The 23,944-nt window shown below is 48.2% G+C and overlaps 2 protein-coding genes across 16 annotated transcripts in view; one reads left to right on the top strand and one right to left on the bottom strand.

Moving 5' to 3' along the window:
- The window catches only part of PAIP2B (poly(A) binding protein interacting protein 2B), a 65,084-nt gene extending 58,300 nt beyond the window's left edge, over window positions 1-6,784 (top strand). For all 7 annotated transcript variants that reach the window (XM_072641403.1, XM_072638196.1, XM_072639081.1 and 4 more), the window contains exons 3-4: window positions 980-1,156; window positions 1,976-6,784. In XM_072641403.1, coding sequence (XP_072497504.1) covers window positions 980-1,156; window positions 1,976-2,032 — 234 coding nt within the window. In that variant the 3' untranslated portion in view covers window positions 2,033-6,784. The remainder of the gene's footprint in view (window positions 1-979; window positions 1,157-1,975) is intronic.
- On the bottom strand, window positions 6,365-21,946 carry NAGK (N-acetylglucosamine kinase). Of its 9 annotated transcripts, none has more exons than XM_072636230.1 (10): window positions 21,720-21,946; window positions 18,498-18,582; window positions 18,234-18,332; window positions 17,288-17,429; window positions 16,351-16,461; window positions 15,389-15,501; window positions 13,324-13,411; window positions 12,069-12,166; window positions 10,795-10,910; window positions 6,365-8,751 (listed from the first exon to the last, which is right to left on the bottom strand). In XM_072636230.1, exons 1-9 carry the CDS (start codon window positions 21,746-21,748, stop codon window positions 10,812-10,814), a joined length of 864 nt encoding a protein of 287 aa, XP_072492331.1. In that variant the 5' UTR covers window positions 21,749-21,946; the 3' UTR covers window positions 6,365-8,751; window positions 10,795-10,811. The 9 variants fall into 9 exon arrangements, with proteins under 9 accessions (XP_072492331.1, XP_072493118.1, XP_072491523.1 ...); XM_072637017.1 differs by having other exon boundaries at window positions 10,832-10,910; XM_072635422.1 differs by lacking the exon at window positions 6,365-8,751 and adding an exon at window positions 10,402-10,675.
- Between the last annotated feature and the right edge of the window lie 1,998 nt (window positions 21,947-23,944).

Below are 23,944 nucleotides of genomic sequence, written 5' to 3'. Positions count from 1 at the left end.
AGCAGAAGTTCCCTTCTCACATTTGTGGAGTTTACAGTTGATTGAGATCTTTGAGGCCCTGTTGAAACATAGGACTGGACTGAAAATGGGCTGTTTCTTTGTTCTCCAGCTCCGCCTGAGTCATACCAGTCATCTGGTCTTTCTGCGGGCCTGGCTGACAACATTTTTAGAATGGTTGCCCTTTTCACATTTATTTCTCTGCCCACCACTCAACAAGCCTCCCCCTGTAACAAAGATTAAAAAGATAAACAGATTCAGTAAGACCAAATGTGGCTCAACCAGTGACCATTTATTACGCACTCACTGTGTGTCAGGAACTGTGTTAATTGCTAGGATTACAAAAAGAGACAAAACAGTCCCTGGCCTCAAAGATTTTACATTCTGATGGAGGTGATAGTATGTAAGTAACCAGGTACATTCAAGAGACATACAATAGACAGAAGGTAACCTCCAAGCTGCAGGCTCCAGCCAAGGGTCAAGCCAAGGGCCTTCTGCAGAGGGAGGCCAGACAAAGTGAGAGATCCCAAAAGGAAGAACTGAGGCGGGAGGGGACAGCCATGGCCAGGCGCCTCCCCTCCCCTTCCTTCTCCCCCCTTCCTCATCTCCCTCCCCCTCCTCTTCCTTGTGTTTGAGGAGGTCCCTATGACTTTTCTGTCCAGAATCTGAAAGGTGGAGGAAAGAAAGTGTAAGAAGACTGGACCAGGAGCAGAGGGCCAGGTCATGGAGAGCTTTCAGTACAAAAGATAGGGCTCTGTACTTAAGACAGTCCAGGGAGGAAGGTGTGTTTTCTGTCCTCTGGGTGCACCCATGGTCCTCACAGCTCCCTAGGGCTTTGTGTCTGTTGCATTCCCTTGCACCGAGCTGTGGTCCTTGTGCATGTAGCTTCCCTGCCCTGCTTACCCACCTCTCTTTCAGGCCACAAAGGTCCTTTCTGACTCTGAAGGCCCCCAGGCACTTTATCACCCTTCCTTCCTGCTAGGTGGAGGAAGAACTTGAGGAACAAGAATTCCTGGACCGCTGTTTCCAGGAGATGCTGGATGAAGAAGATCAGGACTGGTTCATCCCCTCTCGAGACCTGCCCCAGGGCATTGGGCAGCTGCAGCAGCAGCTCAGCGGGCTTTCTGTCAGCGACAGTCACAGTTCAGAAGATATCTTGGTAAGGCTTGCTGGGGAGAGCACCACCACTTTTTCTCTAGGCTCTCCATAGTGTACTCTCCTTCTGTCTTACTGACTCGAGAAAGGAGACTGCCATTGTGGGGAGAGGGTGAAAGCTGGGTCTGGGCTTAGTGCTGTGTAGCTTGCCTTCCTCCTCAGCCTGTCTCCTCAATAGGGTGCTGAGTCCTGTAGGGATTGGCTTGGGGCTTGAGAAGGGTTCTTCAAGGCTGTTGTTCAGCCTAGAAAGTAGAAGCCCAAACCTATTCCACATTCTAGCTTGGGAATGAGTTTTATATCAGTGTCTAGGGCAGCGTAACTTCAACAGCACTTTGCCAGCAGGTGTGTGAAGGGTTCAAGTATTTGTTCACTTGCTAGCAGACAGCCTTCTAAAATCAGAAATTAAGGCAGGGTGGGGGGCAGGAAATGAGCACTAAGTAACCGAGCTAAAAAATAGCCTCAGTCTTATCTTGTGTTGGCTTTGCTTTGTAGGCTGAGAACTCAGCTCTTTCTGTCAGACATAGAGGTTCTTGCAGTAAGATTTTAGAAGGTGTCATGGAGCGGATTTGCTGACAGGGGAGACTGGCTGAAGGACTGGGGAGAAACAGCCTGGCCTCCCCCTTGTGCTCCCTGAGGTCTTCGTCTAGTTAGACACGAGCAATGGGATACCTTGCTTCAGTTGTTCAGGTCCCACTGAAAGCAAGAGAAAATGAGGGCTTTTCCTGAAGCTTGGGCTGCCTCCACAGGAGACATCAGTGCTAGGAGCTGGTTAGGATCTCTGACTTCTGGTTCTTAACCATCTTCTTTTGATTCCTCATTTCAGAGCAAAAGTAACCTGAACCCCGATGCCAAGGAGTTTATTCCAGGAGTGAAGTACTGAATCTTCCTGAAACCTTTCAGGAGGACTTGGGGGACCCTCTTTCCAGGCACAAAACTGCACAAAGAGGCGGGGGCTGGAGGGGGTGGGGGGTGCTCAGGGGAGGGGAAAGGAAGAGCTCGACACTGTGAATCGAGTCACTCTAACGTGGGCAATCTTATGGACAAGCTTCTGCGTCTCTCTTTTGTTCTGCTAGCCTGCATTTGGACACTTTGGATTGTTTTTTTATGTTTTCTTTCTATTTTTCCCTTTTTCTTTTAACATAATGGCTCTTTTTTCCTTTTTTTGTTTGTTTTTGTGTGAGAGGATTGCAGCCTACTTGTCTTTCCTTTCCCTTCTGTAGAGGATGTTTGTATGTGTTAAGCATCTTTTTCCAGGATTAGTATTTAGAGAATGCCCTTCCCATCTTGCAGCAGACTCATCCGATTCAAGGAGAACCTGAAGAATTCCTTCCCATATCCACTGAGCTGGGTGAGGAGGAGGAAGAAGGGAGAGTGGGGAGGAGAGGTGAGTTCCACACTCCCATACCCAGAGGGGGCCTGGTGGAACTTCTGTCAACCTCCTTTTCTCTCTACAAAGAACTCCATCCTAGGACATCCAGAGAGCACAGCCTGAGCAGCAGGATGCAATCAGTCATGAATTCTCCTTTCAAAAGTCGTCATTGCCAAGGTCTCTGGTCCTTGGGGTCCTACGATGGAGCTCTTAACTGTCTGTTTATAGCCATCTTCAGTCTCATTGTATGGGAAGGAAAAAGAACAGTGGGGTCAGTTGGCCATCTCCTCCTCCAGCATCCTGGCCCTTCTTCTGCCTCCTCTCCCCCATGATTCCCTTGGCTTTTAAGACAGTGTTACCACCGCGCAGCTCAGGCCTAGGGAATTCCTGTGAGGATGATTTTAACTCAGAAGTCGAGCTGCACAACTGTGATTTTCACAATACTTACCTCTGTTAGCGTTTGGTACTGTCTTTACCTCTGCCAGCTTTCTTCTTCATAAAGGCTTTATTCCCTGGGCACTGTACACAGCAGGGTGGGTGATGTCCAAAGATTTCTCTCCAGGCTAGTTCTTATTATTCACATGGGTCCCTCCCTGGATGCGAGGGGAGGGGCACATTCACCTCCCTGTCTGTTATGTCTGTCCTGCCAGACCTGCTGAGGCTGTTACACATGCTAGCATCCTGTGTGTCTCCTTGGGTGCTCCTCCTTACCAGAGGGGGTCTTTGTTCCTCCTACTCATGAGAGAGACTTAACCAAACACTAGCTGTCGTGGTCAGGGAAAGAAGCCTGCCAAACTTTCCTTCCCTCTGAGGCCTAGCACTTGCCACCACATCTGGGTGCCTGTGCAGTAGCTCTGGGGGCAGCCAGGAAGAACAGATGACCACTTTGGCATAGCTGGGAGCATGTTGGAATGCCCAAGCTGTTGATGAGAAGAGCCACTCTTCAAAAGCCTTTGATTTCTTGACGAGCCAGATTAGGGTCATTTTTTAAAACTCTGGACTGTTTCTCTTCCTTCCATAATGTACCCTGGTATTTTTTGCCCTGCTCATTTGGAGAAAACTGTCTCCCAGTCTTGGCTGGGTACAGAGCACTACTCCTCGGAGAGCAGGTCGCCCATTCAGAGATGCCAGCAGGGTCTCCTTCCATCCCTGCCTTAACTAGAGATGATAGCATGCCACTTTCAACTCTGGGCATCAGATACTCCTGTTTATATACCCAGATCCCAGAGGGTCAGGGAGCTTATGAAATAAGGTCTCGCTGCACTTCCTGAGCCTTTAGGGGTAGTTGTGATGGGGAAGGGGATGGTGGCTTTAAGTAACCATCATCTACAATCAGGGGTGCAGGTGGAAGGGCTTCATGGGTGACCTGGAGCCCCAGCCCTTTCCTCTGTCCTGCTTCCGGGGTCTTGGCCTTCTGCCAACACAATCTCTATCCCGTCGCCTATTTGGCCAGTACCATATCCCTGTGGGCAGAGGAGCCTTTGGTACCAGGCTTCCTTGGAAGCCAGGGGAGCAACTTTTCATTGGTGGCAGGTTGTTCATTCAGATCCTCCCCATTGATCTCCCTGGCTGCCTTCTTTTCACCCAGCTAGCCCCTGTTGCTGTCCCAAATTGAGTGGGGGGCAGGGATGGGAAGGGGTGGCTCCTTTGAGCTTTGTGGGGAGAGGAGGAGGAGGAGGAGCCCCTTGAAAGGTAAAGCTTGTATTTTAGAGGCCTCTTTAGAAGGGGTTGGGCCTAAGTGATGATTTATTTCAACTTCAGTATCTTTTACTTGGAAATGGAACTTGTATAGTTGTAGGGTCATAGAATAAAGCTGAAATGGACCTTAGAGGCCATTGAGTCCAACCTCTCTATTTTACAGTGAGGAAAATGAGGCAGACAGAGGCTAAGTGATTTACCCAGGTCACACAGCTAATAAGTGTCTGAGGTTGGATTTGAACTCAGGTCTTCCTGGCTCCAGGCCCAGCTGCTTCTCCAGTACTGGCTTTTGTATGCACTTAACCCTGGGTCCTGGTCAAGCCTAGAAATCCTAAGTTAGGAGGGATTATAATTCAGGATCGGTTTAATGATTAAGAAGAATTCCTCACTGAGAGGTTTTTTTTTTTTTAAATTCTCTCTTTAAAATGGTGGCAGTCACCTTTGCCTTTTCAGGTTTCCCCTCAATCCCAGCTGCAGACTTTACTGGTATCTCCTTAGGTTCTGACTTCAGATCCCCATTGCCGGTGCGGAGACTGAGACTCGAGAGTGTGGGGGGAGTGGCAGATAGGAACCAGAAACACATGAAAAGCTTGAATCATGCCCCCTAAGCATCGGTAAATTAGGGTGTTTGGGGAGGCCAAGTAGCAGCAATGTTGATTAAGTTTGCCGTTATGCATGTTTAGAGTTTTCAAGAAATGTCCAGCATTGTTGTGATGGCAGCAGAAAGTGGAGATGAGGGAACTCAAGGTCAGTGCAGATGGTGGGCAAAACTGCTGTGGTTTGAATGGTTGGTTGTGTGAGAAGAAAGATGAAGAGAGAGATGGAATAGCGCTTTTCTTGTCCAGAGTGACACTGACAGTCTACACATAAGAACACTGGATGGGGATAGAGTACAGAAGCAGGCTCTAGCCTTAATATGTGGTGTGTCAGAGCCTTGAAAAGAGTGTGATTGAATTGGTGGGAAGGTCAGTGGACATGTTGAGAAATGATGGACCAGCCTGGAAGGGATGGTCAGATCTTGGGGGTCTCACGGCTTTGTGCTACCCCCTTAACTCCTGGCTGTACCAAATTAGTAATTTGGAGAGGTAGGCAGAAGGGGAAGTAAGAAAGGGGCTTTAGCTATAGACTTATTTTCTAGTTTGCACTGGCTGACCTCCTCCCTCGTTTCCCCCCAGATCCCATGGGAATGTCCAGTTCTGATGGTTGGTTATCTCCAGTGACTTGTGGAAGCCTATCCACTGCACCTTCCACTGTCACAGACTAGAGTTGCAGTTCTAGACAACAGTCTAATAACAAAGTTCTGGGGCAGGGGGAAGAGGGGAATATCTATGTGTGCATGTATACATATACATATATACATACATTTATATATTTTTTCCATCCCTCCTTGCTAAGGGAGTTGGACCTGCAAGAAGGAAACAGTGTCTTGCATTTCCCATTAGCCCTTTGATTTTCTCTCCCCCTGCCAGTCTTGTACAGGAGGCTGAGCACACGGGCCTTGTAGGTTTCCCAGCTCACATGCCTGTCCCTGGGGCAGAGGAAAGACCTTGAGGTCTTCCTGTTGCTAAGCACACTCATTTGTCCAATTAATTGTTCCCATGCTGGTCACTTCCACTTGGAAAATAGAAGCACATGGCAAAAGCAGAAACTTTGGTTCTTTAAAACTATAAAAATACAGAGTTTACTGTAGCCATTACTGAATGATAACTGTGCCCTGTCTAAGAATTCAGAGCCCTTCCTGTTTGCTGCTCTGATGAGGATCCTTCATCACAAACACAAAGCACACCTTGGCTTTCAGCTGCCGTTACCTCAAGAAGAGCCATAGGAACAGTCAGAAAGTGGCCCAGACCTGGCTCCCTCCAAAGGAAAGACCCTTCAGAGCCAGTTTCATTTCATACACTATTTTCCAGGAGCCAGAAAGTTTGTGTTTGTTTTTTAAATGACAACTTTTGCTTCTCATTGAAAGGCTCCGATCCCATCTTCCCTCTGTGCAAACAGCCCTGGTGACTTCCAGGGCACCTAATGATGGGGTAGATCATGGAGCAACAAATGGACAGAACTTGAAAGCACCGAGTAGAGCCGCCTCTCCAGCCCAGTGTTCTGATCAATGTGGTGACCTCCCTCCACGGATTGTGCTGCCTTTGTTTGCTGGGGTTGGGGGAAGGCAGAGGAGGGAGAAAAGGGGCTCCAGGGGAGCTCCAACAACAAAGGAGGCACATACTGGGGTGTCTAGACTACCTTTTTGAGCTGCTGCTGCTGGAATTGGCCCCTTGTTGCCTCTTGTCCCTGCAGCCTCCCGGGGGTGGGGGGTAGACTTTCGGGTGTGGCTCTTGCAGTTCATGTCTTGCAGAAATATTCAAAAGCACTTTGGAGAAACACGTGCTACATAGTAGTTGGGTGAAGAGCTGTCTACAATATTTTGTTGGGAGAGGGAGAACAGAAGTTTAAAATTGAATTTTTTTTTCATAAAAATGTCAAAAAGGGGAAAAAAAGTTGTTTTCTGAACTTTGCTATTCAAACCAAATGGCAGCTCTTGAAAATTTCAATAAAATGAGAAGGCAATGATCAGCTGTGGTAGTCAGTCCTTCTGCGTGGGTCCTTCCTACATCAATCTCAACTGCTCTGAAGTCTGCAGCAAAGACTAAGGACTCCTACCACCTTCTCTCCACACCTTTCTGGCCCAAGGTCCCCTGCTTCACTGTGTGAGTATGCTTTGCTGTTTCAGAAGGCTGTGTGCAGCCCTGTGCAAAGGTTAGAATAGTTAGGGCTCCTGGTCCCCAAGGAGATTACTACCTCATGAGAAGGATGCCAACTTACTTTTCCATTCATGTTCATCCAGTGCCCCCTTTCCATTCTCTGTGATTCAGGCATCCTGGACTTTTGGGGTGTTTCTCATATAAAACACTCCATTGCAATCCCTGCGTCTTTATAAAACATGTCCCAAGCCTGAATGCCTTCTCTCCTCTTTATTTCTTAGAATCCCTTGTTACCTTCTACCTGAAGTTTTCCTGACCCATTCCCCTACCCCCCAGATTACTTCATATTTGGGCACTTGGATGAGATCTCCATGGAAGGGAAGTCTATCGGTAGGAAGGAGCCATTTCATCTCTGTCCATCACCAGAGCCTGGCATAGAATACCAACATCTCTTGTGATTGCTTAGTAGATAGGGAAGCAGGTGAGCCTAGCTCACTCCAAGTGAGGAGGGGGTCAGTAGCTGCCTATCTGGACAAAAAGCCTAGCCACTGGCCCCTGTGAAACAGCCGTGGGCAGAGGGAGATGGGGAGAAAGCATAGGAACTAGGTCCTGCCTCTCCCAGTCCTAGGAGTAGGTAGTATCAGCACATTGAAGAGCCCTAGGCTAGAAGAAGGAGTGCTAGGTTCAAATTGCAGTACCGACACTTGACAGATACATGGCCCAAGGAAAGTTCATCTCACCTGTCTGCCTCAGTGTCCCTATCCAAAATGGGGATGGTGAGAATAGCTTTCATCAGCATAATGGCTTTATGGATTACAAAATGCTTTAGGGACAGCGTCTCATTTGATCCTTAAAAACCTCTCCTCCCCAACGAGGTCAGCATCTATAGTTTCTGGTGGGGAAACCAGTTTACCCAACAGTGAATCTGCCGTGGTCACACAACTAGTTGGGACAAACCTAGGTCTCACTTGACTCTAGAAGCGGAAGTCTGTCCCTTGTGGTGGCTCCACTCCTCGTTCTTCGGAGCAGTGGACATCCGACCCAAGTTAGACCCTTTCATACACCCTAGTGACATGACGTGTCCAGTGAGAATCCCATCTGCCCTGCCTTCCTCAGGGAGATGTGATGAGCAAAGATCTTGTGAAAGATTCCCCTCATCAAGAAGTCCTGTGTCCTTGGCCTAGGGTGATTGTGTCCCTCCCGTGCTTGAGAAGTTCCAGAGCTCCCTGTGACCTCTAGGCTTAGCCTATCTTTCCACATTTGTTCTCTCTCCCCTTCATGTCAGTTCCCAGAGGAGGCTGGGACTGCTCCTTTTTCATCTGTGTTCTTAACGCATCATAGTTGATAGTTCATAGCTATGGCCATTTGCAGATGAGGTAATGATCTGCATAGGCCAGCCAGACTGGCCCTGAGGCGCCTCACATACCTTTCCATCTTCTGTGCAGGAGGTTCTCCATGGCTACAATGCTCCTCCTCCTCACCTAATTCTTTGAAGCTCAGGCCATTGGCCACCAGCCTGTCTATATTCTGAATGGACTTCTACGTGGATGCAACATGAGCCCCAACAAAGTGTAAAATCCTTCAAGGTGGGGACTTTTTCTATCTGCTGGACCTAGCACAGAGCCTGACACAGTAGGCACCTCAATGCTTATTGATTGGGGAAGCAGCTTTATTATAGACTGTACGTTATGGGGCCCAAATGCCAACATTTTGGCACTGTCAACTATGAAATAATGGGATCTTTTGACAAGGAGTCTGTGATATTCAGGGGTGGGGTGGGGGGATTGTGGAGAGCAGTAACCACCATCTCAGCATCTCATACACGGAGGGAGTTGCCTAGAAGGAACATAGAGACCGAGGGTCACAGAACTAGGGTCAGAGGTGAAATCTGAATCTAGGTCTTGCACAAAGGGACTTAATAAAAATCTGAACTGTGTCTTCTCCATAGCCTTATCTGTAGGGAGTGTAGTGTAGTAGGCACACCTCACTGAGGCGGGTGAGACATAAAAGTTTGAGAGACATAATTTCTGGGTAATTAGTTATTTTATCAATGTCAGCATTTTAAGAAGTCAGTGGTACTCTCAAATGCCAAAGATGGCAGTGGACTCATGGCTTATAAATCATTTTTCTCCTTGTTCTTGTGGCTCAGGGTCAAGATTGGAGTCAAAGGAGACATTCAGAGAACGTCTGCCTGGTAATAAGAGGTTTACTTAGCCTTAACGTGGAAAAAGGAGGACAAAACAATTGGTTCAAAGAGATGCCGGCCCCTCTCCTGGCCAGCAGAGCAGGGGGTGGTGACTCACATGCACCCTTGAACACTGGCTAAGAGGAAAGACCTCCAATTTCCTTTATGCTGCTGGGTGACCAGGAAGCCACGGATTGAGCATTGGCTTTTGCTGGGTATTTTCTCCTATCATGTGTAGTAAGGACACCCTACCGATAAGCATACTGAGGCTCAAATGACTGCCAGGCTAGCAGGGAATACAGGTGGGGTGACTCTCAGGCCTTGGTTCTTTCCAACAGGTGGCAGGAACTGTTTTTAGAGCTAGGCCAAGGAAGAGACCTGGCATTAAAGCAGCATGTCTGAAGACAGGAGCAAAGATGGTTTATTTTCTTTCATATGTGACTGATTCAGAAGCAGGTAGTAGGGGACACTGTGGATAGAGTGCTTGACTTGGAAGTTACCTGAATTAAAATCCTGCCTGAGGCACACTACCTTACCCCTAGTAGGTATCATTCAAATAGGGATGATAATGACTTGGGCAAAGGCACAGATGGTATGTTTCTCACATTTGCAGGTTACACCGCTGGTAGATAACTAACCCACCACTGGGTGACAGGCAGAAAAATGCTAGAATTAGGTTCAATCAAATCAGATGAAGCTTAACAAGAATAAATGCAAAGCCTTACTCTTGGGACAAAAATCAACTTCATCCAGTTTAAGATTGGGGAAGTAGTTCAGAAAGAGACCTGGGAAGGACAACAGGGTGATGGGGACACTGGCTGCATCATCTAGGTGGTGCTAAGTCCCCAATCAGACCTCATCTGAGTGTTAGCAACTACAACTTAAGGCAAGTGATCAGCCAAGATGGTGAAGGGCCTTGGGTCCATTCCATTGAAGACTGGTTGAAGGGCCTAGAAGCTTTGGCTGGAGAAAAGGCTCAGGGAGAAATGCTGTTTTCCAGGATGTTCACAGCAAGGTCAGACCAGAGGATGATTAGGAGCAGTAGATAGATGACGCAAAGAGGCAGATTTAAGCTTGAAATCAAGAAAAAAAAAATCTAAACAATTAGAAAGGTCCAAAAGGGAGATGGGCAGCCTCCCAAGGTGGTTGGCTCCAGCAGAAACCGGTCAGCCACCTGTGGGGTGCCCTGGAGGAAGGAGGCCTTTTATGTATAGGTTGAACTCAACATGAGGATCTCTCCAACTCTCCAGTTATGTGACATGGTTTCTGGACCTCGCTCTGATATACGGATAAAGTCCTAATAAATTTTAGCTTCTTTATTCATTAACAAAAGCATTTTAGTTTTCAGCATCTGATGTCCACTGGCCTTACAGTGGAAACGCCGGCCCTAACTAAGGAAGGTGTGTTCAAAGAAGATATCCACATGGTTGTTATACTCCAGGGGAAGGACCTTCCCTATAAACTGAGCCCCCAAGCTGGCTCCCCCCAGGGCAGAGGAGTACTTCAGTTTGAGCAGGGTGAACTTGGAGAATGCCTTCTGGACATACCTTCCCTCGGTCAGAGTGGAGACAAAGGCTAAAATGGGAGAGAGAACAAGGGTTTGGGCACTGGGCAGGCCATGGGGCACTGTCCAGAAGCTCAGGTGTGGCAGATTTCCTTGGGTAGTATGTGGTGGCTGGGCCCATTCCTCTCACCCCTCCCTGCCTGCTCCTCACTCGGATCCCTGTTCACCTTCTTCCATCAGCTCCCAGCTCTTCCATACGGAGCCTACACAAACGATGGGGAGGCCCAGTGGCCCGTGGAAAAGCATCTGAGGGGAGATGAGAGAGTTATTACTAATGCTGACTCTGAGAAGGGAGAAGCTACCAGCTCTGGGTCTTTCAGCAGCCTGGCCTCTTCCCATAACTCCCAGACTGAGGGGGCCTCAAAGTGGTTGGAAGTGGTGGATGGGGGTTAATGGGAGGTCAGAGGAATTCAGGACTTGGAGATCATTTAGTCCAATACCTTCATTTTATATTGGAGGAAACAGGTCAGGCCAATGAAGTATCTTGGCCAAGGTAGACCAGGTCCCACAGGAGCTATCAAGGGGCAGAACAAGGATTCTAACTCAGACCCACTGTCTGCATACCCAGTGTTCTCTGTCTGCCATGCTCTACCACTCCCCTTTACAAAGTGTGTGTATGTGTGTTGGGGGAGGGGAGTCTAGCCCTGTGATTTATTCCAGGGAACTTCCTGTGTGGCAGTATCTGCTCTCAGTGGAGATGGGCAGTTCCTGTATACGTAAGTCTGTTTTTAGCCCAAATGGGCTCTTCTCCTTACACAACAGCTTATCCCCTGACTTTATACAGGCTGTTCTCCCAGGCCTGTAACTACTCCCTTCTCACCCCCCTGTAAGAAGGCCTAGTTTCTTTCAAGGTTCGGCTCCAGAGCTTCCTCAGCAATTCCTGATCCCCACCTTGTTCATGCCTCCCCCCAACTCCTTTCCCTACTCTATATTTACTCATCTGCATAGATAGAGGGCACATTTATTAAGCACTTGTGAGGTTTCTCCTATACAATGTGAGCTCCCTGAGGGCAGGCATTATTTGTTTCTTTCTGTTCTCAGCACAGTGCCTAAAAATAATTAAGTCTTGCTGAATTGGAGTGAATTAGAAAGTTGCCCAAGGATCTCTATAGGGGAAGTAAGCTCCTCAGGGTCTCCCACCCGGCCATTATGTAAGTCAGGGCTTCCTAACTCCAAGGCCAGCCATCTGTCTACTACATCATGCTGCCTCTTGAAGAAACAAACTCAGGTTAAGTGAGAGAAGGACAGAGATGTGGGTGAATGGGGACAAGGAGCTAGAATAGATAGAGATAAATGGAGTCAAAGTGAGGCTCATTTTCAGCAACCATGAAGATGGTTATTTCTTTGCTTGTCTATTGCCCAGCCCCACAGTGCCCAGCTTCCCCATTCCCCACCTCCACTTACCACATGCATCTTGGGTAACACAGCCAGTATATGTCTGGCCAACAATTCTCCAGCCTTCTCAAAAATGTAACGGCAGAGGGTGTCACCCTCATAAGCACCTAAAATGGAAAAGCAAGGGAACTGAAGAACCAGAAAGCCTGGGCTCAGCTTTGTCTAGCCATTCATTCATTCACCTATACATCATAGAATCAGGGCTTTACAGAGCATCTCTTATGTGTCCGACCCTGACACTTCAAGGAACGGAAGAGGAGAGAGATATGAAGTTACTGCGATGGGGAGCTGGAGAAACCTGATCCAGTGAGAACTTCTGAGCAAAAGAACAGATGGTCAGTTCCAATTCCATGCATGAAGAAGCTTGATCTAGCAGCCACTGAGTGTGAAGAGCGAATGCAGGAATCCCTGATGGCCAGCATTGCAACAGCCCAGGGGGTGGCAATGAGGGCTAGTCAGAGGGTGGTGGCAGTGGGCATGGTGAACATACAAAACAGTCAGCATTTGGTGATATATTGTACGTGGAGGTGGGAAGGACTCTTGGGGCTGGTCTAGAACCAGTAAATTTTAGCTCTTTTGGATTTAAGGGAAAATAAAGAAGGAAGTCAGGGAAAAGTTTTATCAAAGTCCAAAGTTTTGGTTTTGGTTTTGGTTTTTCATTATTGCTGCCTCTTTTTCCAGAAAGAGACGGGTGCTCAGTGACCTGGGCCTACTGAAAGAGAACATGTTTTAGAGTGAGGCCAAGCCTTAAAAAAATCATTCAGTCCAATCTGTTCATTGGAAAGATGAAAAAATTGAGCAACAGGAAGAGAGCCAAGGAAATACTTGTTTAAATGCACAGAGAACAGAAAAAAGTTCAAAATGAAGCCCAGACAAGCAAGGCAGTTATGAAAATAATATGCAGAAATCATACATATTCTTTACAAGCACACAAGGAAATGGAGATTCAGTTTCATAGAAAATCATCTTTGTGTGATCTGCGGATATGGAAATGCGTGTATGCGTGTGTGTGTGTGTGTGTGTGTGTGTGTGTGTGTGTGTGTGTGTGTGTGTGTGTGTGTGTGTGTGTGTGTATGTGTGTGTATAGAAAAAAAAAGTTCAACAAAGTTTCCAGAGTAGGACAAAAGTTGATGGGGTTTGGTTGGAGTGAGGTCTGATTCCTGATTCCCATCTCTGCTACCTGCCCTTCCCCTTATGGGGGCCCTGCAGGAACCAAGCTGGACAAGACCACAAGGGGATGCTTCCCACCCCATCCCTCCTGTACCTTCTGCAACTTTCCGGCAAAATCCAGCAAATTTGGATTTGTCAAAGTTTCTATATAAGTGGTTGAGGAGTCCCATCCGGTCAGACACCTGAGGGGACAGAAAAGAAAGCTTTCCCAGGCAGCCCTCCAGTCCCATCATGAGGAGGGGCAGCTGTATGGTCTGAAGACCACTGGAGGAATGACTGGACTTCATCATAGAAATTCTATGAAACCTGAGAACTGTATTGTTAAAGGCTCAAAGTGACCTTAACAGAATCAGAGCCACAGAATTACCAGAGAATGCACCTGAGGATCATCTAGTCCAACGCCCTCATTTTACAAATGAATAGACTGACCCTTACAGGGGACAGAACCTGTCCCAGGCCACCAATCTCCTAGAGCCAGCACTAGAATTAGGTCTCCAGACATTCATTCCAGGTTACTATCCACTTCTGCCTTTTTCCTAACCAGTAGCCTCTTTTGTAGGAAAAGCTAATTCCTAAGACTTCATCCTGAAACCAGAGACCATCTAGAGTGTAGATCAAAGCCTTCATTTTATGACAGAAGAAAACCAAGGCCTAGAAAGAAGCTCTGAATTGAAGGTGTTCAGGTTTTGAGTCCACCCCGAAAAAAAACACAGCTTCCTGAAATTTCAGTCCAAGACTTTGTCCCCACCTGTACTCAAGAATTAAATAATTAAAAAAAAAATCAAATCACCAGTATCAAAAATTAAAAAGGTGAATATACCACTAATGAAGAGGAAATCAAAGCAGTTAGGAGTTATTTTTGATATTCTAAGGATAGCATGATATCCTAATAAATTTAACAATTTAAGTGAGACAGAAGAATATTTACAAAAAGATAAAATAACTAGATTACCAGAAGAGGAAATAGAATATCTAAATAAACCTGTTTTAGAAAAAGAAATTAAACAGGCCATTAAACATGCTTTCTAAGAAAAAAGCATCAGGACCAGATAGATTTGTAACTGAATTCTACTAAAGATGAACTTCGAATATTAAATAAATTATTTGGAATGATAGGCAAAGGAGTCCTACCAGACTTCTTTTATGAAACAAATGTAGTGCTGCTCCTGAAACCAAAAAGAGCAAAAACAGAGAAAGAAGATTACAGACCAATTTCACTGATGAACAGGGCAGCAAAAATCCTAAATAAAATCCCAGGTAGGAAGCTACAACAACACATCACAAAGCTTATACCTTGTGACCAAGTGGGATTTACACCAGGAATACAAGGATGAGTTAACCTAAGAAAAACTATTAGCATAATTAATTATGTCAAGAAAAGTAACAAAAATCATAAAATATCAATAGAGAAAAAGATTTTGACAAAATACAACACTCCTTAAAAACACTTCAAAGCCTAGGTATAAATGAATTATTCCTTATAATGGTAAGAAGTATCTACCTAAAACAGGGGTGGGGAACTTGCAGCCTTAAGGCCGTATGTGGCCTTCTAGGTCCTTAAATGTAGCCTTGACTGAATCCAAATTTTACAGAACAAATTTGTTGACTAGAGGAGGACTAATGTCCCAAATTACAAAAACGAAAAAAGAAAAGAAAAGAGCCTGCAAACTTTTGGCCAGTGAGCTTGACTTTGATTCCTGGGAAAATTCTAGACTAGATTATTAAAAGGTGGTTGGTGAACATCCAGAAAGGGAAGCAGTGATATAAGAGCCAGCAGGGGCTTCACTGAGAGTGGGTGATGCCAGACTAATTCTTCACCTCTGTTTTCCTCATCTTGTAAAATGGAGAAGTTGGACTTAGAGGTATCTAAGCTCATGGCCCCTGACATTGTACCCACACACCTGTAAGCTGGTCTTGTTCACCTATCTTTATAGGCTCACATTATCCTGGCTCCATTTATCCAGCCTCTTGCTACATGTGTGTATATGTGTTATCGTGCTACCCAGAATCCTGCTGTGACAAAATGTAGACTTCCTCCCCTTCCCTCCCAGCCAAGGTAGGTGTAGGGAAGGTACTCCTCTCCTTACCACTGGCTCTTCTCTTTCCCTTCCACCGCACAGAGCCTGGGACAGATGAGACTTGGGGGAGGAGAGACTTACCTGGAAGTAGTTGTACATGGCTTTTTTGAGGTAGTCTATATTATGTGGAGATGCCTGCAGGCCATCCATGCTGTCAAAAATTATCTTCACTGCCTTATGTGCAATCCAGTAGGCTGTGGAGGAAATGGGTATGCTCAGGGCTAGAAGGGAGCTAGTCTCCTCTGTGGTGCAAGTGAGGAAGCTGAGGCCCAGAGGGTCAGTAAGTCACACAGCAAAGGAGCATAAGGGCAGACACCAGAGGTCTGGGCTTCCTGACTAAGGCTCTGGTGCCACAGTAAAGTCAGAACTGGATGTGGTGCAAAGGCCTCTGGATTTGGAACCAGAGGATATAGATTCAATCTACGCCAACTCGGGCATGTTACTTCCCTTCCCTTCCTTGGGGCTCAGTTTCCTTATCTGTAAAATGAGATGGTTGGATTAGATGATTTCTGAGGTCCCCTCCACCTAAAATCCTACGATCCTACCCCCACCTGGGACCTAGGGGAAGGTGTCCCATCATCTCCAGAGTGGTTGGAGTGTGGTGACTCTGCCGTACTCTGGTGTCCACTCAGAGACATGTTAGCATCTGGAGACTAGGAGGGCTGAGGAAGGAACTGGGAGTGTTTAGCTTGGAGGGGAGAAGATTCAGGTGGGGCATGATCGAAATCTTCAAGGGGCTTAAAGGGCCTGGTGATAAACTCAGACTTGTTCTGTGGCCCCCACAAGACAGAACAAGCCTCAGTGGGCTGCCTCGTGGGGGTGGGGGGGAAAAGAGTGGGTTCTCTCTCATTGGAAGCAAAGGTAGAAGAACCCCTTGTTGGAATATCACAGGGGATTCCCAGAGGTAGGCAGCTAGGTGGATGAGGGGAGAGAGCTCCAGGCTTGGAGTCAGGAAGACCAGAGTTCAAATCCATGACCCTCTACTCTTGAGGGCATTGGGCAGGGAGAGATACAGCTGACGTCCCACCATTTCCCATTCTCACCAGAGCCGTCATCACCTATGATGTGTCCCCAGCCACCACAGCCTTCCTCAGAGCCATTTGGGTTGACCAGTCTGCAGTTGGACCCTGTCCCAGAAATGAGCACCACTCCACCTGGAGGGAGAGAGGGCATGGCTCAGCAATTTTCCATTGGCAGAGACACAGTTAAACACCTGCTCCCTGGAGCCTAGAGGATCTGTGGCAGGAATCTTGTTCTTCAGCTAAGGAGAGTTTTCAGACCTCTGCTGAGGATAACACAGTACATCCTCCCAGAAAGACTTTATTTTGTGGGGTCCTTTTTCCCAAGGAGTGAGGATTGTATCTGGAAAAGAAACGGTATAATCTGAACCCTGGATTTCCCAGTCAGTAGGCTGGCTACCCTAGAAGGGACTGTACCACCTGGCTAGCTGCCAGATCCCCCTTCTTTAGAAAAACCCTAATCTGGACATACTCTGCACTAACATTTAACCCTGTCACTTTGACTTTCCTTCTTTGACATTTCTCTGCTTCCAAAGCAGGGGTTCTTAGCTTGGAGTCCAGGAATTTGTTGTTTTTAATATTCCGATATCTGTATTTCAATATAATTCTATTTTATGTATACTTTATTTTATATACTAAAAAACATGATTCTGAGAGAGGGTCCATGACACAAGAAAAGTTCTTGAAGCCCTGCTCTAGAGGGTCCCTAACTTTGGACTCCTCCCCAACACTTTTTCCCTTTCATCAAAATCTGTCTCCTGCCCTCCCTGCTCTGGGTTACCTGGAGGGGGACAGAAGGTGAAGTCGGACGACCCTCAGAGGACGTCTAGGGTGAGGCTTAGGACCTAAGGAAGTTGGTACCAGCTGTTTCCTCCAGGGAGCAGAGAACTCTGGAGGGAGCCAGGCCTCTGAGTATCCGAAGTTAGAGGTCCTGGGGCCCTGTCAGTGAGGCCGCTCTTACCGTTGGCTGTGGCCGTGGCAATGGACCCGGCTGCATCTGTAGAGACGTAGTAGTTGTCACTCAGCTGAGGATTCAGGATTTGCAGATTTTCAGTCAAGGAGGTCACTGCAGTGCTCTGTTCTGCCCCGCTCAGGCTGAGGCCCTGCCGTTGGGAAAAGGTCTGAGTTCAGGGATGGTGCTGCCATCTCCAGAACCCTCTTCAGTAGATTCTTCACTGTCTGCAGAATCCCACCCAACCTCTTTATCCTACAAGTTAGGGGTCTTTCCCCCTGGCTCCAATTTGCCTCTGCTGCCTCATCTTCATCCAAACTCCACTCCAACCAAGCCAGTCTCCCCCACTATCTAACTAGGCCAGCCTTGGAGTCAGAAAGACCTGTGTGCACACCCCTGCTTCTGGCACATATGATGGCACATGGGGAAATGATTCAGTACAAAAACAAAAATCCCCAGCACCTAACACAGGGTCTGGCGCACAGTAAACTCTTCATAAATTCATACTGAAATGAAGTCAGGAGGGAGAACTTGTTTTGAGGAGATAATAATGGGTGTGGTTTGGGACATGCTAGCAAAACATGGAGCAGTGTGATACCCTAGAAGGGTTGATGGATGTCCCTAACCTTGGGCAGATCACTTAACCTCTATGGACCTCAGTTTTCTCTTACTCTGTTGTTTTGGAGGCAACTGGGGTTAAGTGACTTGCTCACGGTCACACAGCTAGTAAGTGAACTCAGGTCCTCCTGACTCCAGGGCCAGTGCTCTGTCCACTCTATCTAGCAGTTCCAACCTCAGTTTTCTCACCTGTTAGATGAGAGGGTCAGACTAAATGATATCCATGCTTTCTTGCCCTGTTATCTGCTCATTTATCCCCTACTGGTGACTTGGGGGATTCTGTAGGCCTAGCTTTTCATTTCCCAAATCCCTCCTCGGTCTTCTGCCCCAGACTCACCAGGCTTTGCAGTGGTACAGTGACCCTGATCCCAGCTTTCTTCTTGGCCTCATTCACCATGTCATTGATCCTTTTTGCACATTCCTCCAGCCCAATCAGCTGGTCCCAGGAGAGAGAGGGAGTTAAATAAGGCTTTGGACCATCCCATCTACCTCCCCCCCACCCCCATCAGTCCCTTTCCCAATCTTTCCTCTCCAGAGCTTTTTCCCAGGCCACAGAATGATATGGTCACAGATGCTCAAGTGAGCACCAACCCTGTCTTACCCATTGGTTGGTGCTTGGTCCTTCAGCTTCAGATACAATTTTTCCTTTTTCATTCAGCAGCACGACCTTGGAGTGAGTGGCCCCCCTAGGGAACAGCCCAAACTCAAACTCAACTCTGGTTCGATGGCAGAGAACCTGCCCCTGCCCTCAGGAAGCCCTTGGTCTGATGGAGAAGATACAATCCTAACTCCTCTTCATCAAATCCTACCCATCTGTCAAGGCCTACCCTTAATTCCATGGGGACTCTGTTTCCCTTTCTCCTCTGAGAGGTCCTGTAGCATGAACTTGTATGATCACTTAATCTTGGACAGTAGAGGACCAGACCTGTGGGGTTACTGATGCAGGGAAGTCCCAGTGAATAAATTCCCCCTGTAGATCTGAACTATTTATCATCTTAGGCAGTTAGCTGGCATTACGTAGCCAGTGGGTGTATAGGTAAGACCTGAACCCAGGCCTTTCTGACTCCAAAGCCTGCACTCTGTCCACTAGGTCACAGATGCCTCTGGTAACAGCAGTTGGCCTTTATGCAGAATTCCAGAAGATCCTATTCAAGTTTCCTACCTCTGCTAGTTAAATGCCTTTAGGCCCCTGGGCAAGGCACTCCTAATAACTCTACATCAAGATTCCTGGGAATCAGATTGTGATCTCGGCTGTAGCTGACTTGCGTGAGCATGTCACACATGGCCCTTGAGGGGCCTCAGTTCCCAGCCTCCCTGGGAAATAAGGAACTATCACTTCCAGGGATACAGCCACAGTCTAAAGGGGTCTTAGATATCATCCCTCTCCATCTCTTCATTTTACAAATGAAACGGACGCCCAGGCAGGAAGCAACATGCCCAAAGACCATACTGTTAGCTAACAGCAAGAAAGGAACTGAAACCCAGCGTCTTGGCTCCCAATGCAGTGTTCTTAAGATCAAGCCCCCTCTGAAGGAACAATGTGGTATGGCGTGCTAGATATGACGTAAATGGCCACTGGTTCAAATCTAGCATAGTGTGACCTTGAGTTCCCCTCTCTGAGCTGGTATCAAGTAAGGGGGTTGGTCCAGATGACTCCCAGAGCCCAATAATCCAATGAGGTATAAGTATAAAACTGTGACCCAATAGTACACACAGAGTCAGATTAGACTATCCATAAATTATTATTGTACCCATCGTACTTGGGATCAGGAGGGAACTAGGATCGAATCCTGGCTCTGACAATGGCTAGCTGTATGACTTTGGGCAAATCACTTCTCTCTTCTCTGTTTCCTCATGTGGAAAATGGTAATTGCACTCATACCACCTGCCCCAGAGTAAAGAAAGATCTCAGTATAACTCACAGTACTCTAAACATGTGAGCTCAAGTGTCATAGGAATGAACTCAGCCTCAAGGACAGCTAGGCGTCCAAGTGGAAGTGGATAGAGTGTTGGACCTGGAGACAGAAAGACTCCTCTTCCTGAGTTCAAATCCAGCCTCAGATATTTACTAGTTGTGTGGCCCTGAGTAAGTCACTTCACTCTGCTTGTCTCAGTTTCCTCTTCTGTAAAATGAGCTGGAGAAAGAAATGGCAAACCATTCCAGTATCTTTGCCAAGAAAACCCCCAAATGGGGTCAAGAAGAAACGAACGTGACTAAAAACAACCAGGCTCTCTGCAGACTCTCCTCCCTCCCTCCAGAGCCAATTGAGATAAGAAGATTAGGGCCCCTACAGGAAACTGAGATAAAGTAGTATTTGAGGAATGTCTGGGTGGAAGATCCAACCTATCTCTCCATATTCCATCCTGCTACACTGCCTCATATTCCAACCAACTGATGGGTTACTCACCTGACCTCTCTCCTCACTACACAGGTGATATTCTATCACTTCCACCTCTTAGAACATCCCCTTCTACTTAAGGTGTTCCTGATCCTCCAGATGGCATTTTCCTGTCCCCCTTCTATCACTTTTATCAACTCATCTGTGCACATGCTGTTTTCCCCAAGCGACATAAGTGGCTCGATTTTCATCTCTGTATCTCCAGAATCTAATTCAGTACCTGGGTTGTAGTAGGAATTAATGAATGCTAACTGAATTGAATAAATGTTTGCTAAATTAAAAGGCAGCTACCACCCATCCTGGCAGGAAGGGAAGAGAGCCTTGGGCCAGAGTAGCAGCCTGGATAACAGAGGGTGGGGCTCAGGAGAGATTTAAGGAAGAATTAGCAGATTCACAGGATCTACTACTTCTCCCCTGACCTCCAATCTCCAACACCCTCTCAGAAATCTGGAATTGGAAGACCTCTGGAACTCCACATGCCCAAAACTGAACTCATTTCTCCCTCTAAACCATTCTACTCTCCTTTCTTCCCTATTACTAGGGGGTACCACCGGCCTCCCGGTGCCCCTGGTCTCCTGGCTATCTCTTGCCCCTCTACATCCAGTCTCCTGCCTTTGCAGCATCATCTCTCATCTCTTTCCCTCTGGCTCTGGACCACTCCCCCTCATCCCCTCATGCCTGCACTTTCAACCTCCACTCAGATGTCAAATAGACCTTTCTAAAGTGCAGTTTTGACCACATCACCCCCATATTTAATAAACTTCAGTGGTTCTTCGTTAGCTCCAGAAAACAATATAAAATCACGTTTAGTCCTTTTTTTCAGGTCCTTCCTAACCTGGCCCGCCCCTCCCTCCCTTTCCAATCTTACTCTGGAAGTAACTGCATGCACTGGGAGTCGGTGGCCTTGGCCTCCCGCCCGTTTCCACAAAACACATGTATCTCTCCACCCCGGGCTCTCCCTCCCTGGAACGCTCTGCCCTCTTTCGGCTAACATCCCTCGCTCATTCCTGCCTTCCTAGGATCCGTGCCTTCCTTCAGAGACGACCTCCGATGGATACAGTCTATCCAGTTCGCAGATACTTGTTTCCACGTACAAGGAAGCACTCTGAGGACAGACTATTTGCTTCTCACGCACCAGCAGCTTAACGCCAGGACGTTGGGGAAAGGAGGGAGGTAGGAGAAGGGTGTTTACAAGGCTCTTAGGTTCCAATCCGGACTCAGCCGTCGGACGCCCGGCCGGAGGCTTTCATTCTCTCCGCCTCAGTTTCCCCCTCTGTCACGCGGAGGGGCTGCGAGCGCCCTCTCACACCCCCACACCATCACAAAGGAGGGCGGACGTACCTGGACCAGCGGGGCCGCCCCTGGACCACCCCCCCTCCGGGAGGGGGCAGCCCTCCGGGCCGGGCCCCTAGCCCCGCACTTACCCCTCCACGCCCCCGAACAGCTGCGCCATGGCGCCGCGCTCCGACCCCCGCCTCGGGCTCCGGCTCCCGACCGCGCGGCGCCCCGAGCCCTCTGCGCGCTCGGCCGGACTCCAGCCACGTCCGGCTCAGGCTCGGGCCGGCCCGTCATGTGACGGCCTCATTGTCTCGCCAGCAATTGATTTCCGCAAAACCCGGGGGGGCGGAGCGCCGGGGTCCCGCCCCGAGGAGGAGCGAGCCCGTGCTGGGGGAGCGTGGCTGCGGGGGCGCTGCGGGCAGCCTCCAGCCTGCGGAGCGGGCTGTGCGGTCCTGGGGGACCCAGGGCGGGGCGGGGCTGTCTGAGCCTTCCCGAGGGGTCGGGGCAGTGGGAGCGCTCGCCTGTCCAAGGCGTGACGTGGGGCTCTAACCCTGAGCTTTCGTCTGGGAGTTAGGCTGCGCGAGAGTGAGTGTGTGTGTGTGCGTGAGTGTTGAGTGTGTGTGTGTGTGTGTATGTGTGCGTGAGTGTGTGTATGTGTGCGTGAGGGTTGTGTGTGTGTGCGTGCGTGCGTGTGTGTGCATCTGGGTACCTGGGTGAGCCTACGACAGGGTCTGCAAAGGGTGCGCCGCCCCTGCGTTGCTCGGTTTGGCGTGGAGGCGGACTGGGATCTTCCTCCCCCCTTCCCTCTCCGAAACTTGTGGAGACTGGGTAAAGATTGCGCGGGCTGGAGGCCCCGAGCAGCCAGGAGGGGGCCCCCCAGATCAGCTAGTGAATTTCCACCCGTGGACGTCTTTCCCATCCAAAAATGGACCACAGGAGGAGAAGAGTCCCCGGCCAGACCCTGCCACCCAGTGCTCCTCAGATCCACGATCGCTCTCTCCACGGCTGTCCCATCACACCGCCCACCCCAACATATGCAGCTGTTAATCTGGGACCAAGGGGGTGACGTCCTGTGAAGAGACACAAAGAAATGCATCCATTCATTTACCCATCAACAGAAAAAAATCAGCACAGACTGGAGGGGGGATCACACATCTATAGGATTCAAGATTGAGAGCTGGAAGAACCTTCAAAAGGCCGAACCCTTCGTTTTGCAGAAGAGGAAATGCGAAGGCCATTTCCAAAGGTCACCCAAGCGGCAGAGATGGATTTGAACCAGCTTTTCTGACTGTAGATTTCCAGGATTCTGCCATTTCTTAGAAGGAAAACGTATTTCTGAGTTTTCAGTGTTAAAAAAAAAAGTTGATGGAAGAGATGACCTCTGAGGTGGGCCCTAGCTCTTCCAAGGCCTTATTCCATACACACACTGACCCCCAGTTGCACAGCATCTATCCACACAAAGACACAGGAGGCTTACAGCCAACATACACAGACTCACAGAAATACACACAGCCTGCCTCCATCTTCCACCAAGGAGCCTGCAGATGCTGATGAGGGAGTGTTTCCTTCCTAAGTAGACTTCTCCCCTAGATGTTATCAGGAAGTACAGATGAGAACCGTTCCTGCCATGACAAGGATCAGCCTCCTCCATTCTATTTTCCATGTTGCCTCCCCAAAAAGGCCACCTAGAATTCTGTTCTATTGCTTTCACCTGCTAGAGGCAGCTGGGGGTGGATAGAGTGCTAGACTTGAAGCCAAGAAGACCTGAATTCAAATATAGGTTCAGAAGATGGATTTAAAATCAGAGGAACTGGGTTCCAGTCTCGTCACCGTCCTTTAGCCTCTGTGTGCATTGCTCAGCTCTCTGTTTCCTCACCTGTAAAATGAAGGGGCTGGGCTCAGTGACTTCTAAGGTCCCTTCCAGCTCTCAATCCATCTACTAGAAACTCCTATTAATAGCAAAGTATTAAAGGTCACTTAGATTGGATCTCCTACATAAAAACAAAACAAGCAAGAACCATTTACTTAAAATGAGTCAATTGGATATCAAGAAAATGCTGGTGCTCTTAATACCTGTGGCCTCACATGAGCTGATCCCAATCCCCTGCTCCAGCAACTGAAGACTGTGAACCCACCTCACTCTGGGAGCCAGCCTCTGTCTAGGGGTCATTGAAAGAGTAACTTGCCATTCAAATAAGACTACCCCATCGTATGCTGGATCCAGAACTGGAGAGGACCTCAAAAGTCATCGCGGTCCTGGAGTCAGGAAGAGTTACCTTCCTGAGTTCAAATCTGGTTTCCAACACTTACTAGCTGTGGGACCCTAGGCAAATCATTTGACTGTTTGCCTCAGTTTCCTCATCTGTGAAAT

Source organism: Notamacropus eugenii, chromosome 1 (genome assembly GCF_028372415.1).
Source record: "Notamacropus eugenii isolate mMacEug1 chromosome 1, mMacEug1.pri_v2, whole genome shotgun sequence".
In the NCBI taxonomy this organism is placed as follows: Eukaryota; Metazoa; Chordata; class Mammalia; order Diprotodontia; family Macropodidae; genus Notamacropus; species Notamacropus eugenii.
This window is presented reverse-complemented; position numbering and strand designations above follow the sequence as displayed.

Coding starts and splice junctions, on each gene's coding strand:
- NAGK (XM_072631559.1), bottom strand. CDS start 21,748: ATGGCGCAGCTGTTCGGGGGCGTGGAGGG. Junction 17,430..18,233: donor CTGTACCACTGCAAAGCCTG/GTGAGTCTGGGG, acceptor TCCCAACGGCAG/GGCCTCAGCCTGAGCGGGGC. Junction 10,911..12,068: donor TGTTACCCAAGATGCATGTG/GTAAGTGGAGGT, acceptor ATCTCCCCTCAG/ATGCTTTTCCACGGGCCACT.